The 16,635-nt window shown below is 44.4% G+C and overlaps 1 protein-coding gene across 1 annotated transcript in view; it reads left to right on the plus strand.

Annotated features, from left to right (window-relative positions):
* MECOM (MDS1 and EVI1 complex locus) overlaps nt 1-16,635 on the plus strand; it is a 384,872-nt gene that overhangs the window by 341,625 nt on the left and 26,612 nt on the right. The window contains exons 6-9 of the mRNA XM_085322312.1: nt 3,764-3,866; nt 6,168-6,384; nt 9,153-9,300; nt 10,050-10,203. Coding sequence (XP_085178438.1) covers nt 3,764-3,866; nt 6,168-6,384; nt 9,153-9,300; nt 10,050-10,203 — 622 coding nt within the window. The remainder of the gene's footprint in view (nt 1-3,763; nt 3,867-6,167; nt 6,385-9,152; nt 9,301-10,049; nt 10,204-16,635) is intronic.

Raw genomic sequence — 16,635 nt, forward strand, 5'->3', positions numbered from 1 at the left:
GCTCCGCCGGGGCCGGCGGCGGCGGCCGGGGCTCGCCGGCGCTCGCACGGAGGGCGTTTTCGCTATCGTTCCAGTTATTACAGCTTCCTGCGTAGGTTGAGGGACGTTCATAATTCACCCTTCTGTCATCTTTACACATGCCAAATGCAGTCTATTAAGCATAAATAAAATTTCAAGTGCCTGACCGGGAGAAGTAAACTGGGATTCATAACAACGAGGCCTTATTCATCCATTTAGAAGCAAATTGTGTGCATTCCCTTTTTTTTCCCTCCCCRTCCCCTTTCCCTGTATGGCTTTGCAGTTCGGGAGCTCTGGTTTCTGCTCGGTAGCACGGCTGCCCGACCTGCGGGGCAGCGGCGGGTTAGGCCGCCCCCAGCCTCTCCCCGCTGCAGCCCCCTGAACTACAGAAGTGTTTCCAGATCTGGATCCGATTCTGCTCTTCCTATATAAACTGCGGTCACACCCCACTGATCCCAGGGCATGTGCAACGCGCATCTGGACTTTACGGTTCGGGTCATTTCTCTGCCGCGCAGAAGCTCTCCGTGTAGTGCGGGAGGCAGACTGGCGAGCTCGCGCCTTGTAAAGTTAGGAAATTAAACAAAGTCAGGTAACGAAGCGGGCTTGGCAGGCTGCAAGCTGAAATCTTGGTCCAGCTGAAGTCAAAAAATTGAAAACTTTCCTTAATTGTAGTATAGCCAGGGGCGGAGCCAAGAAGTCTTTCCGCTTTAGAAGGCAAAAGTCAATATATTCTATGTTAACATTTCCTAAAACGAAAAATAACGTCTGAAACACGGTTCAGTGTTGCTTAAAAAGCCCGGCAGAGGCAGGGGCAAACAGGCCTGGCTTGCGAGTGATTTATGAGCCATCAGCTCTCCCGTCTCAGGGCTCGCCGCATCCCCACGCCTGCTGCCCTCCGCGGGCTTCTGCTGCTCAGGAGCGCCGCGAGCGCGGTTCATCTCCACCAAACGCSCTCGAACTTCCCCCGTGTTCTCGGGCCGGATGTGTCCGGTGGATTCCAGGAAGCAATAAGGACAGCTATGAAAATCAGATCAGATGGTTTTAGAGTTCAGCATGTCTGATTTTAGATCCTCATCGGAATGCAATCCAATGTATAATTTGGTGGTGCARATGGAATTCTTGTTGTACATGCAGCAATGATTTATGAAAATACCTATTTTTAATAATAACTATAATGATGATTTTAACGCTGAAATACCAGTGCTGAAAATCTGTCCCTTGGACCTGTTTTTGGAGGGCTTTAGTTCTGTGATGCAAAATGAAAAAAAAAACATTTAACCTAAAACACGGCGATTTTGCTGGATGTTCTCTTATTTGCAAACACCAGCACAGACAGGCTAGGCAGTTAGCTGCAGCATTTACACGATGGTTACGAATTTGTGGTGTGCTTGCACTGAAGGCGCTGCAGCGTGCCAGGCCTTGGCAAAGCGGTCCAGCGCACCGTAACGCAGCACCTTAYGAAGCACACGACGCGCACGTGCGGTCCGGGGGCCTTATTTTGGGACGAGAGGTGAAAAAGTGTGGTGAAAGAGCTTTGGCAGTGCAGCCCGAGCAAAGGAGGGAAAATACCCGTGAAAGCTTCGCCATACTTTAGGTTGTCGAGGTGCTGCTGACCTCCAAACAGCAGCTGAGTTTACATCCYGTCACACGAAAGCGTGGCACGCCGAGGTGAGCCGGGGCAGAGCTGTGCTGCCCTAGGCAGGGSTTTAGCGGTGCCAGCACCGGGCCGAGGGCAGGACGGGGCCGTCCCCTGGTCGGGACCTCCAGCCTGCGGTGAGCGCACAGCGTTGCGTGCCGTGCATCTATTGCAACCGGGAGCGTGGAAAAACAAGTGTTGCTTAAAGCAAGTGTCACTGGATGCAGTTTTGGCATCAGATGTATTTGCAGGAGCTAAAGCGGGCTTCGCTTAAATGCGTTTTGGTCTTGGGTGACGTGAGCTGCGTCGGCCCGGCCGAGTCCCACGCGCACTTGGGGAACGCGGGGGGCAGCGTTTCCCCCCGGGGGCAGCGTGAGCTCGGGGCTGCCCCGCGCCTGACCCGCCTCGCGCAGGTGCAGCCCCGCGGCCCTGCCCGCTCCGCGCCCGTTCGCGGGGCGCCGAGGCGGAATCGGGGCGAGCGCGCAGCCGCGGCTGGCAGTGCTCGGCAGCAGCAGCGCGAGCCGCGGCCGCCGGCAGGGGCTGTTGCGAGCTGCCGGGGCAGAGGTCCAGCGTGTCACGTTTTTAGAGGCTCGCGTACTCCTGGAAAGGAAGCTAAAAAGCTAAACTTCTGAAAGCTGCCAAAAAAAGAGGCGATGCGACTTGCGGAGCGAAGCTCTGTGCTTTCTAACGGCAGAGGGAATTGCAGAGCGCAGCTTGCCGTCGCAGGCGTCGGAAAGGGAGAAAATGAGACGCCCCGGAAAACCCGAAGGGGCGGTTTGGCCGGGCCGGCGCGGGAGCAAGGGGAGCCGTAAGCCCGGCCACAGGCCGGGGGAGCCGGGCAGGAGCTCCTGCCGCCGCCGTCCCGGGGCTGCGCGCTCCTCGCGCCCGGCGCGGCTCGCCGAGAGGTGCCGTCGTGAGTTACTTGGGGATGTTTCGCCCGTATCCGCGGGCGAAGGCCGCTTGCGGAGAGGCGAAGCGTGGGGCTGTACGGCCACCTCCTGGAGGCCGGCGGTATGTGCGTGGCTGCGGGCCGCGCTCGGGGCCGCGCCGGACGGGGCTGCAAGCGGGCGGTGTGACCCGAGCAGCRGAGGCGGGCTGTGCTCTTGCTTTCAAGGCACCGAGTATCGAGAGCTCGTAATTTGGGAGCTAACCCCGTAGCCGGAGAAAACGCACCCGCATCGTTTATCAGCTTAGGAGACAGAGCTGTCATGTGTTTTGCTTTAACAAGGCCGGAGGAAGTTGCTGRTATTTATTTGAGCTGCTTCGTGGAGCTTTTCAGCGCTCCTGGCGTTTTCTGCCGAGGCAGAAGGCAGCCGGGGGGCTGTGGGGCGGCTTGCTTTCCGCGGAGGCTCGGCGGCGCGGCGGCGCGCGGTCCCGTGGGCACGCAGGCGGGCGCCCCCGCGCACTGCTCGGCCTCCCGTCCTCGCGCTTCCCGGCGAACGAGCCCGGGCTGCGGGGTGGCTCGTGCGAGCTCCCGGCGCCCCCGGCGCGGGGCTTCTCCCCGCCGCTCGGGCTGCTGCTGACCTGCCGGCGTCGCTTCTGCGTTCCCGGCTGAGGTTTCCTCTGGTTCCGGCTGAAGCCAAGGAATAAGCAGCACCACYGGGTTGTACAAACCTCTCCGGCATTCTGGGCTTCCAGGGTGATTAAAACGAGTGGGGTTTTGTGCCTGTGCTTTCATCAGCATCATCTCAGGTGCGGCTTTAGCTGGTACCCGTAGCTTTTCCCACTGTAATTGAGAAATGGGGGTTATCTCCGGTAAGCGAGTCGTTCAAGGTTACATGTATGGATAATTTATGGGTTGGTTTTATATCACGGAGCGTGTGAATTGTTGGTGATGTTTGCAGTTATCATCACGTAGCTCRTTTGGCAGCGAAGGCCGTCGAAAGCAGTCTCTTTCTTCTTTTCCCAGCACCCAAAGCACGAAGGGTTTGGGGGCYGGAAGGAGCCGGTTTGCCGTAGTCTAAATTGGCACCTCTCCATCGAAGTGCTTGCGGCCAACACCCAGAGCAGGGCAGGATGCGGCCGTGTGTTCAGATTCAGTGGTATTCCCTGGCAGGGTTTGGTGCCTCTCTGCCTTTCGTGGGGCTCACTTTGCTTTCTCTTTTTCAGATATTCTACAGAGTTGTAGCAGATATTGAACCAGGAGAGGAGCTGCTACTGTTCATGAAGAGTGAAGATTATTCRCATGAAACAATGGCTCCAGACATTCACGGTTAGCCACTTCTTACTGTCTAACCTAATCTAATATAGCACTGAAATTAAGTGCAAAATTAGGAAGCGATCTCCTCTTTTGGAATCCTCTGGAAATCCACRGTAGCTCAGCTACCACTAAGGAGAACTAGACTGTGCTGTTCATATATGTCTATATTCCTGCCCTTCTGCTTTCTGAAARCTACTCAGTGAATAAATAAGTTTAGTATTAACATGCTTGGTATGTTTTCCTCTATCAAGGTGTTTTGCAAATGTCTGTGGCTAAGATTCCTGTTGCTGGTGTCCCTTAACTGTTAYGTTTTCTAACTGAACATTTTTTAACGTTAGAAATGAAGAATCTAGACAGAGAGGTCATAGGTTGCCTGGGAATAAACTGAAATTCCCAATCACTGGGACTTTCCACCACTCATGTCCTAAATATATGACTCCCCTTAGTTGAACTACAGCCTGGGTCCTGGAGGCTGGGTCCGTTCTGGAAAGCCATGCCAAAGATGGCTTTGGGGTTCTCTGTTTTGTTAATCACTTGTAGTTGAACTGATTTTCCCTAAAAGTTGCATTCTGTGCCTGTCTAACTGGTGAGCTCTGGTTTGCACAGCCCATTTTTCTCTGCATCTCTGCAGCTCTTGATCTGTTTCAAGTTTTTCCCTTACTTATTCCAACCTCTCTGGTGGAGCCAAAGGTCTAGAAAGGTAGCCGAGGACAGCAGTAAGGCTTTGAAACTGAAACTTAATCATTTCATGGATGTTACAGAAGGAGGAAGAGATTTTAAGTCATTATCTCTAGACTATGTTAGTCCTACCAGAGTAGGATGTATGAATCCTGATTATACAGGGTTGTCACTTAGCTGAACAACTGTTGTTCTGTTCTCTTGAAAAGAGAAGATCTCAGGTTGTTAATGTTGCTGTCAGTTTTGAGAACATAGTCCTTCTTCCTCCCCTTGCTCCTTCATTATTTATCCTATATACAGATTCTCTGTCTAAAACATGTAAGCAATTGCTTATTCCTTGCAGATTAGGTTGCCTCAAATTTGCCCCTTCCACCTCCAAAACTACTTTGTCTCTGCTGTCTGCAGTGCAAAAGGTTGTAAAGCCAGAGCTGGGACTAGCTGTAGGATATTTACTTGATACACATTAAGTTACAGTTTATGCCAATGTGGACATCATATAAATTCTTAAGAATTTAGAGACTGTGCACAGGGGCTTTCCCAGGGCAAGAGAGGTGACATCCAGGGGTGTACTTTCCTACAACTGCCTGCACACTTGGAGCAGTATTGTATGGTCTCTGGAAAAAAAAAAAAAAAAAAAAAAAAAGTAGGGATTATTCATTAATTCATTTGTTCACGTTTTTTTCCCCCCTTAGTGGTAACTTTATTGCAAAAGATGTCACCTTTTCAAGCACAGTATTTTCTGTGCCTATCCCATTGGATATTTTATAAATGACACCAGAGAAATGCTCTGCAGTCACATACAAGTGTATGTCCCATAGGGCTCATCTAGACCCAAACTGTTGCTAGTAGATGGTGAACAACAGAATACCATCCTCATAATGGTGGTTTCTTAGAATCAACTTGACCCTCGGGTAGCAACCACCATGCATGTACTGCATACATGTGAGAGGTCAGACAGACTCCTCAGGTTATTAAGTACGTTACAGACCCCGAGCCCATSGGCATTTAGGTCTGCAGAGCTGAGGACACCAAAATCAAACCAGGATGTACAGCTAGTCRCATCAACTGTTAGTATAAAATGCAACAGAAAAATATCATGGCATACTCTTTTCCAAGTTTACCTTTAGGACATTTCCTCAGCTAATCTATGTTTTTTGCAGGAGTTACTAAGTCATGGAATGAAAAATTCACCTCACAGTGATCATAAAAGTCATCTTCTTTGGACACTTTTAGTAAGAAACATATTGCGACCAATTTTACTCCTACTGAATTTAAAGCAAGGCCCCTTCTCTCCTTTAGCCTCTACTTCTTCTGCCTCTGGCTTACATTGAACAGAGTTAGGTGCTGGATRAGAACCGTAATGGAAATTAAAAGGCTTTTGAAAACTCCATTAACACCCCCTTGGGTATTTTAAATGTCGACATTTGTGTCTAAGTCAGTCTACTTCATTCTGAAAGGTAGAGACTGACAGCTTCCCACTGGATATCCATCTTAGACCCAATACATCTCCATTTAGGATATTATATAAACACACACTGTTAAGGTTCCCTATTGGATGTGACCCAGGTGGTTAATAAATAGTATTGCACTGTTGTGTGTTGTAGAATTGAAGCATAATTTATCTTTATTTTCCAGAGGAGCGCCAGTATCGCTGTGAGGACTGTGACCAGCTGTTTGAGTCCAAGGCTGAACTAGTAGACCACCAGAAGTTCCCTTGCAGCACGCCTCACTCTGCGTTCTCCATGGTGGAGGAGGACTTTCAGAAAAAGCTTGACACCGAGAATGACCTTCGGGATGTGCATGAAATCCAGGAATGTAAAGAGTGTGATCAAGTCTTCCCAGACTTACAAAGGTAGGAGTGGTTGCTTAAAACGTGATGGAATGAGGCAAATTCTGTGACAGCTTCGGTCAGATCACGCAGGGCATCAATTAAAGCAGGATCTCATGCCTTCATCTTATATTCAAAACAAGTATGAAAATTAATAAGACTTCTATGGTTCTTGGTGTTTTAAGACATGGAAATCAATGGAGTTTCAGCAATTCGGAGATTCGGTCCTTGACCTGAAGTCCTTAATGGAGACCTTAAAGAACTGAATCCTCTGATAATCGATTCTTTAGCTGTCATGAATTAGTCTAGTTGCAGTGAAATCAGAGAAGTGATGATAGTTCAGATGAGCTAAGGTCCGAACTCATTATTTTTAGGCAGAAATAATTTAGAATGTCTCTGAGTAATGTTCACTAATGACAGCAATTTTGTCTTTCCAAACAAGCCATGCTAGGTAAAGTTAAGTTAGACTGCAATCTAGATGTTAGTATGTGACACAGCCTTTCAGTCTTGAAACAGTGCAGTACTTCAGGTCATCGCACTAAACACAACTTTTTTTGAGAAATAAATTGTATGGAACTATCCCACTTCAACTGAAAATAACGATAATACAAAAGTATTTGGCTGCTTTGAGAAGAAGATCAGGCTCATACTACCCACCACTTGTGTATTTTCATTAAATTAGTTTGATTTTAGAAGTAATGAAATGCAAGGACAGTAGAAAATGTTTAACTATTTTAGTGGTGAGTCTTTATGATCAATGGCAAGCAGTATTTTTATATTATTCTGCAGAGGAATAATTTTAATTCCTTTGAAAATCATGAGTACAAATTAGAACATGGTGTGYCAAACATTGCTGTCTGTGCATTTGGTCAGTCCCACTGAGCGTGGATTTGTGCAGGCATAATGCCTTATTCACTGGGTGATACTGAGCAGAATTTGGCTCCACATGTCTAATTTTCAGTCTGAGTGATTGGTTTGAAAGGGCTGATGTAGGTAGGTCAAGTCCGAAGGTCTGCAGTAATGTGAGTAAGGGAAAGACCTGGACAGCAACATTTGTACATGCTCTGAGTTATTCTGTGTTAAAGTTCTTTTCTGCTCACAAACTAGAGGACAATATCTAACATATGAGAGTCATTGAACAAATGTAAATTTAGCTTAAAATATTAAATATTGAAGAGACAGGGCAGAAAACAAAGAACGAGTCGTCATAAATAGATGGGCAGTACGGAGAAAAAGAGTGAAAAATGAGATAGAAGGCAGTCATTCTCTGAACTCTTGAATTATTGAAAGGCTAATACATGACAAAGACAGTTCGCAGCAAAAAGTCCAGAAGTGTGCTATATACAGATTATATAAAACAAAAGGCTGGAATGACCTGTGCTTGAGGGTGTGCATAATTAAATTGAAAAATAGCTGAGCAGGAAGATYGAGATCTGGATGTCTGTGTTGGGGACAGATATGGCTCTGGTGTTAACAGGACGTTGCATAGTTGCATTAAGCATCTTGGGATGCCTTGTGTGGGGCACAAGTGCCAGTGTGGGGGACAAGAGYCTCTTTAGGTCTTTTGGTAAATTAGTTCATGAGCGCGTGATGGAGGTCTGGTTGTCACAGAGGTATTAGGAGAGGAAACCAGATTTTTTTTTTTCCGAGAAGGAAAGTAGAGCTGGAGTAGAAGTAAGCAGCATCTGCAAAATGAAAGCGTTGCCRTTACCTGTGGCTGAGAATGAAAGTTGCTAATTGGACTGCAAAACCCAGAACAGACTGTAAATTCAGCAGCTTTTCTCCACTGGCTCAGCAGGGCTCAGTGGGAGATGCACGTGAGGAAGGACTGTAGGAGCTGCCCCGTGTTGGCAGGCTAGCGTTCAGTCTGATGCGAAAAATTCCAGCTCCCAATAGCATTTTTGTGAAYCTGCTTCTGCATTACACAGTGAATCTTTCCTGTTTTACTCAAGCAATAGTGCGAGTCACAACTTTATATGTGACCAAGCAATGCAGGCATTAAGAAATGTATTTTCTCTGAACAAATGCTAAAATAGCAATTCAGAAAATTCAGAATTGAATTCAGAGAATTGAATTCAGAATGGATTCAGGGATGTGCAACAAAATACACACTTGATTGAATACACTACTAATAGATTGAATAAACAACCAAGAAATGAATGCATAAGCAACTACTTATTTGAACATAGTTAATAATAATCAAACTGTAACTTTAATCTTAGCGTACCATATCTAGAGACTTGATTCTGATCACTTACACTGGATCCATTCTACTTCACTGGAGTTATTCTTGATCTATTCCTACTAMGAGAAAAATCGTATTGCCATCAAGAGTGGAATTACATAAGGCAGTAGGATCCAAGGTGTATTTCGAGTGTAAGTAATAAGGTAGAAATAATTCAGACTGCAGGGAAGACTTACCAGAGTGAAATATTGAGAGGTGTATGAAATAATCTCCTTAGGGAGGGATAGAAGCATCATCTCCTGGAGCTTTTGCAAGTGGTCTGGCAAAACATTAGATGATGTATTACTCTGATATGGAGAGGGATCCTGCCCAGAAGCTGGGCTGGGCCTTGTGCTCGATGCTGCTGATCAAAACTCAGGGGCCTTGGGTCTGTCAGGACTGGGCCTCTGGGGCTTTTTGCACTAGTTGATGTAGTTATATGCTCTGCATGGACTCCTCTTCCTGGCACTCTGTCTCTATGGCTGCGCTGATCTGCAAATCGCTGATAAACCCGCGTTTCTGTGTAGGTGCTGCCGGGACCTCACTAAGCCTGTCTCTGTTTCTGCAGCTTGGAGAAGCACATGCTGTCGCACAGCGAGGAGCGGGAGTACAAGTGCGATCAGTGCCCCAAAGCTTTTAACTGGAAGTCCAACTTGATACGTCATCAGATGTCGCATGACAGCGGGAAGCACTACGAGTGTGAAAACTGTGCCAAGGTACAGTGAATTTGTAGGCTGGCTGGCTTTGCTCGTGTTGTTGAATGTGCGAGTGTAGGAAAGCAGGGCCACGCTGAGTCAGGACTCGGGAGTTCATATGGGTAGTTGTTCATATTGGTAGTCCAGCTTGTTTCTGTAGGATTTACAAGAATATGTGGGCAGAATTTGTGAGTTTTAGAGGAGGACTTCGGCCCCTAGCAAGCACGGTCTGGAGCTCGTGAGAGCARCTGAGCAGTTAAGGTTATTAACTGCCTGACTTGCAAGCCCTGAGCACTCTTTGGAAAGGGAATGGGGACCTGCTTTCCTCAGTCTGATTGCAATCACCGAAYGCTATAAATATGCTCTGAATTGCCTCAATATGTCTTAGCAACATAACGAGTACCTACTGCAAATATTCGGGYTCTGAGGGGCAAGAATCCCAGATGGAAATGCAGGGTGGATGGATGTGCCTTCCCATTCCTGGGGACTTCTATTCGCAGAGGTTATTACATCTGGTGCAATGGTTACAAAAGGGCTAACAGAACCAYTAAATATTTGGCTAAACCTGGGAAATTGAGACCCATTCTTTTGGGCATAGCTTCCATTGACTTCTGTTTAGCAAGACTGGGATATAACAAGTAGCCAGTCAGAAAGTTTTTAAATCTTAAACCTCCCAATAACCATGAGGTTTGAATTTTGACAGATGCTTGTAATAACTGGCTTCTTCTGCAGTTAAGTTTCTTGATTAATCAGTACTCATTTCCTAGCAGGTTTTCACGGACCCCAGCAACCTTCAGAGGCATATTCGTTCCCAGCATGTTGGGGCTCGTGCTCACGCTTGTCCAGAGTGTGGCAAAACCTTTGCCACTTCTTCAGGCCTCAAACAGCATAAACACATCCACAGCAGTGTCAAACCTTTTATATGTAAGTCTTCAACTAAACATCTTCAGTTAAGTGTATTTCTCTTGTCAAAAAGCAGCATTACCTGGAAGCGGAAGGTTGCGTTGTGCTTCCATTGAATTTCACACTGGTTTCATGGGGATTGACTTGCACTTTGARTTATTAAATGGGTTTTGGATAATTCACAGTCCAGTACAAAGYATTCTTTTTATGATTTTCATTTTCAGGCAGACATTGTATAAATGTACCTATTGTCTCTGCAAAGTATTTCCATGCACAGATGGCAAAGAGCAAGCTGGAAGTAGGACTTAGCTAAAAGCCAGCAATACCAGGCTTGGAGGTTGCAGTCTTGTGTTGTTTTAAACCAATCTCAGCTGGTTGCTCTCGTCTCCTGCATCCCTTGTGCGAGCATCAGCCCATGCGTGCCGTGTGCTATGCTGGATCCTGTCTTGCTGASCCTGAGGCCCACATGGAAGTAGTGCTGGCCCAGGGGAGGAGGTGGGAATGTCGGGCCGCAATGGGCAGGGGAGGAACACAAGAGCTTACCCATTTGGCAGCAACCTGCATGTCAGTTGACTTAAGGAGAGGTGAGACCACAGTCTGGGTGGGTTGGGAATTAGGTAGAACCAGGAAATGTATGTGAAAGGGTGCTTTGCTTTAGAAATTAATTTTAGGCCACAAGTCTATAGCACCTATAGCAGATTAGATACCATGGTGTTCATTGGAACTGGAAAAAGTAAACCTTAAAGTCAGTGCATTTCAAYTGGAGAACACTGCCTCACTCCTTGAGACTTCTTTGCATGCCCTGAATTTRAGTATTGAGTTTAGCTCTTAGATCTTTACAGACTATTGCTCCAGCAATAAAAATTGCCTCATCTGTGAGCCTGGCTCAGTAATGAGATATAAGACAGATCCTCAGTCTCAGAGATTGTACCTAGCCAGATCCTTCTATGAGATGGGGGAACTTCGACGCATGATAACATTGCAAGCTGATTTCCTTTCATCAGGGAAGCAGAAGCAGGAAATATTTAAGAATATTGTTCTTACTACTGTTAAGCTCCATCACAGTCTTTTCAAGCACCTGTTACGGCTTGAAAAGCACCTGCTTTGACCACCTCCCTTACTTGTTTTCTAAATTTCTTCATCTTCTGCAGTTCTCAACACTAGTTTATCAAAACTATCACCATTCTGATGTCTTCTTTCCAGTGGACCATATTTTCTCTRCTGATAATTCGTAGTAAGTTTGATGGAGGGAAGTAGCACTGCGTCCAGATAAAGAGGCTGCCAAGCTCTAAGGCCAAGCAAAAGGTTACTCCGACAGCAGAGCACAGTAAAGCTGCAGTTCCCCTCTATGCAGTGTGGGCCTGTTGTCTAGGRTGTGAATCCCCACAGCTGTGGCATTAAACTCCACAGTGTATTGAAACACCCGGCTTAGCCTCCTAGGGAGCACTAAAGCTGTTCTTTGACATGTGCTTTGGGTCTTGATAATACATCAAGGGAAGCACTAATGGCGTAAAAGACTTATTCGTGTGAAGTCTGCATATCTGCCACTGGATTAGATATTACTTATATTTGGATTTTTTTGTATGAGAAAATGTATAATTAGATCCAATTATAACCATTGCTAATAWTTTTTAAATCTGGGATTACCAACTAACTAATTACACTTAAAATGYATAATTATTAGACAACCATAACTTCTGGCCAGGTAGGGAATTTTCAGGTAATACTGCTGCAGTCAATGCCCTATGTAGGAGTGACACTTCTCTTAAATTAAACCATATCTGAAATGCTCTTTGTTGGTATGTGTTCTGATAAATCAACACAGCCATTGATATTCTTGAAATTTACAGTATAAGAGATGAAAAACCATTGAACAGTCTATGAATAATAGCCGTGTAATTATAGAAGAAAAGAATTTGGAAACCACATGTTCGGTAGGCTTTTCTGAGCAATGGGGAGGGGGGAGCTAGTAGAAAATAGGGGTGGGAGGTAAGGTCACCTAAAGTAGATATCTATTTTCCACCAAAAGGCCACACACTATGATTTACTCTACCAGTCTGTTTATGGCAACTGTCTCTTATTACAGTATACTGCCCAAGCTTGAGTGAAAACTCAACAACACTAAGGTAATTACTCACTGCCTTCACAAAATCTCCAGCCTCTCCAAATAGAAACCACATGCCATAGTAGACTGAACATGTATTTGAGRTAGTACTTAGAGTAATTTTTTTTAATAAGCAGAAAATTTGCAAACTCAACTGTGAGCTACTTTTTGGGTTCTGAGACAATCATGGTACAGAATGTACTTAAACATGAGATGAGTTTTTGCAACTTGGGAGACAGAGTGGGAGTTTGTGTAAAACCTGGGGTCTGTACAGCAATAAAAACTGCAAGGAGAGAAGCTTCCCTTACAAGTTAGCTGCTTGAAATTATGGCACTACAATTTAAGAGAAGTAATAAGGTGTAACAGGAGAAATCAAACCCAGCTTCTGTTGCTTTGATACGTGGAAGCAATTAAAGTTGATAACCGTCCCCCCATCTACTGAATTTTAAGCAAAAGCTTTGCTTGGAAATAAAAGCCACGCAGTGAAAAAGAGGTAGATCTTATAACAACAATTTGTCTCACGAGTCCTCCCTCCTGAGAATATTTGTAGTGGCCCAGGCAGTGCCATTGATTTTTACGCAGAATTCCCCAGAAAAAAATCAGTGGCGCGTTTGGTGTAAACTTCAGTGTTACATCGAGGCTTCAGTACGACAGTGCCTATGAGTTAGACTACACTGGTGAGTAAGCGTTTTGGATCTAGGCCCAAAATTTCTTTTTCAGCCTTGTAAGCCATGTATTTTGTAGACTACCGGTTAGAGGCAAGAGGCATCTTGACCAAGAAGTACTTCATTAACTATAAGTTGTATATAACTTCAATGCTTAGAAAGGTAAACTTGACAGTACAAATATTAATTATTTCATTGAAATTGCAATAATATTTACAGTTTTTAGTTGCCACGATTGATTTAATTTAGTTTCAAAACCCAGATAAAACGCATTAGTCATTTAGAAGATTAATTTGCATCTCCTTTAATAGCTTTTAGGGATATCCATAGATTGTAAATGTATATTTTTGCTTTTCTCTGGAAGTAGAACATTTCTCAGTTCTGTTGACTTTTGAATATATTAATGGAGAATAATAAATTGATAAKGTATTGATGTTCTTCAAAGGAGAACTTCCCTAGCTTTTAGAACAGATCTGTGTCAATACACATTCTTTCCTGTGGTTACCAGCCTAGTCTTACCCAACTGAAAAGTTAAATTTGATATGGTCATGGGAATAAGAAGCAAGTTCTTACCATGACCTATTAGGGGATCAGAGTTCATAAAATATGATTTGTTTTACATTATGTATTAGCCTTGTAAAAGTGTATGTTTCTGAAAGGACAAATGGAGATTTTTTTCTGAAAAAATATATATGGTCTAATGCTCAGCTGGAGTGTATTAGATATAACTCCCTAACTGTTGATGAAGTTATCTTGCTTTATAGAAGGAGAGGCCAATAATATCCCAGATGAAGACACTGCAACCCTTCTGCTACACTTGTGCAAGCTGTGCCATTACAGACGGTTTAATTTTGGTTTGTGTGATCAAGCTGATGGGAGCAATGAGAGCTTTTTGTGCAAGACCTCAGCAATGAGTATAAGGGATGCACAAAGTTTGACTGTAGAGACTTGATTTTGTGCTGTGAAGTACAGCATTGATTTTAAGGCCTTTATGCCTATAAAAACAGCAGAAAGGTAGCAGAAAAGATTGGRGCTTATTACTGCAACAAATAAACAACCAATGCTTCTATATTAAATAGGTGGACTAAGTCTTCTCCAAAAGATAAAGAGAAAGCACTTATTAAAAGAAAATCAAGCATTCTAGTAGGCAACTAGAAAAAAAATCTTATCTTCTCCTTTCTTCTTTCCTCTTTTCTTTCTTCTTTTTTCATTTTTTTTCCTTTTTCCTTTTCCCTTTTTCCTTTCTTCTTCTTTTTTCYTTTTTCCTTTCCTCTTTTTTCTTTCCTCTTTTTGCTTTTTTTTCTTTTATTCTTTTCTTTCCTTTTTCTTCTGTTCTTCTTCTTGTTCTCCTTCTTCTTTTCTATCCTTCTGCTTCTCTTTCTTTTCTTCCCATGTGAATGAAGGTTTCCAACAGGAACAATAGCTGATATACAGCAACAAACTTTCTTCCTGAATTACTGCATTGCAAATTTCCTGTGTTTGGGCCCAATTCTGCACTTTTTACCTTATGGCTTGTGCTGGGGATGTCAGCGGGACATGCACCGGGAAAGCTGGGCTGCAGGATCAGGCCCTCAGACACAGCAGCGTTGCTGCTGAGCTACGCGGCAGCCTGCTGAAGAGGTAAACAGTTAAGGCATGGCAACAAGTGGTTGAGTTTCTCAAGGGCAGAGATTCAGAGGCGCAGGAAGGTTAGCACAGGCCCTGATGTGAGTGGAAGTTAGAGGACGTGATTACAGTTCATGGGAACCAACAGTGCAGGATGGGATACATTCAATTCAGTTTCCTCTGCAAGCTTAAAATAGAGCCATTGTAAATTATGTCAGACTGTCTCAAATCTTGAAAATGATTGTTAAAAAGGCCTCAGAATACACAATGTGCATTGTTGTGTGGCTTTGATGTGTGAAAGATGAGAGCTTATGATATAACGCAAATTAAATAAAAATAAAGTGGCCACATGCTTTTTCCTGGCTGAAAAAAAAAAGGATTTATTGCAGAGAGATAACAGCACTTACTGTTAATGTTGTTTTGTTTTTAAACAAAGCTAGAGCCTATACTACTAGAAGCGAGGTAGTCCAGAGGTGCTGACAAATTTTAGAATAAGAAAGAGCACAACTTTGGAGCTTGTCTGATGTTTCTGCTAGCCCAAAGGATATAAAATTCCTCAAAAGATAACCTAATGTAAATGTGGGAAAAAAAAAAGAAAAAAGGATGTCGAATTTCTGTTGGGAATTGTACTGCTGGGCCCCACTGAAACATTAAGCCTGGCTGAATTTCTCTAGATCTGAATAAGGGTTATTGGAGGCCCCTTAGGTGTCTTCCTTGCCCAGTGCAGGCTTCCAAAGCACACGTAAACTCTGTGGTGATGGACATCAGCTGCTTGGGCCCAGAAGCACTTAAGTTCTTGAGTATCCACGGGGATAACACTGTGACATTCGGTGGGACTGCTCAGACGACTTGCTGGCGTTGYGTGCAGGAAGGGTGCCAGTGGAGAGAGCTGAGGGTTATTCTTGTGCAAACCACAGTTTGACTAGTAGATGTCTAATCTGGGCATTACCCTAATAACTTGCTCACTAAGGTTTGTAGCAGTTGGAAAATCAAGGATGTCATTGCTTACTTTCACAACACAGTGAAGACAAGGTAGGAAATACAATTTTTGGGGTAGCGACTCTAGCTGTAGATGGAATATTTCAGGAACAGGYAGAAATCCCCTTCACTTCGATGGCACAGTTTATCCTTCACAATGGGGCGTCCAGGTCTGTACTGATTACAAGACCACCCTTCTAATGAAAATTTTTGTAGGAAACTGTGCTCTAACATGATAAATGTTGTGGTCTAAATCAGACCCATCAGGTCGAGGTAGATCTTCCCTCCRTGGCTTCAAGCTTTCTCCAGCTGCTTCTTTTGTGAGGCTGAAGTTCTTGCCACCCCAGAGGAGTTTGAAAGGAAATCCACTGAGCTGTTTTGAGCATCAAAAATGCAAATAAATACCGCTGCATTTTTAAAGGAAATTGTTGAAACGTAGTATGTTTTTTCACAATATAGTATATTTTTCCATATGTGAGAGAGAAATAAGCAATATTAACACTAATAATGTTATTACAACGTGGAATTTAGAGTCATGGCTTCTAAGGCACCTGTTGCTGTATCACAGTGACCATATGCATTACATGAACAGAAATACTTGGGACAGGTGAGAGTACTTGACTGAGGTTATTTTAGAAACCGTAACTTAGACTTCCGCAAGATTAACTTCTTAATTGTAAGTGGAAAAAAATGTTATTTGTTAATAATAGCATGTGCTTGTAAATATCTGGTTGCCTCCTTCTTCACCTCTTCTACATCCTTGGCATCTTTTAGACTGAAAGTTCTGTGAGGCAGCTGCTCTGCCTGTCTCCGGTCTGGCCCTGCAAATATTAATTTTCATGAATAACTTTACACGTGTGAATGGTGACATAGGTGAATGTCTTCAGACAGAYAGTCATTCAGAGGCAGAAGTGCTTCATACGGGGTTGCAGCCCTGGGGCCACGGTTCCTCTCTGGGCTCTGGGGGCTAATGCAATATGAAGTAATGGTTCCAAGTATGAAAGTCTGTGCAACAAAGAGGAAGCAAGGAAGCAAACTTTACATTTTAGTGATTTCAGACCTTTTTTGGTTTGTTGGAGTTTTTTTTTTTGTTTTTTTTTT

The sequence above is a fragment of the Rhea americana genome, unplaced genomic scaffold (genome assembly GCF_003343005.1).
Source record: "Rhea americana isolate MKP2758 unplaced genomic scaffold, rheAme1 scaffold_76, whole genome shotgun sequence".
In the NCBI taxonomy this organism is placed as follows: domain Eukaryota; kingdom Metazoa; phylum Chordata; class Aves; order Rheiformes; family Rheidae; genus Rhea; species Rhea americana.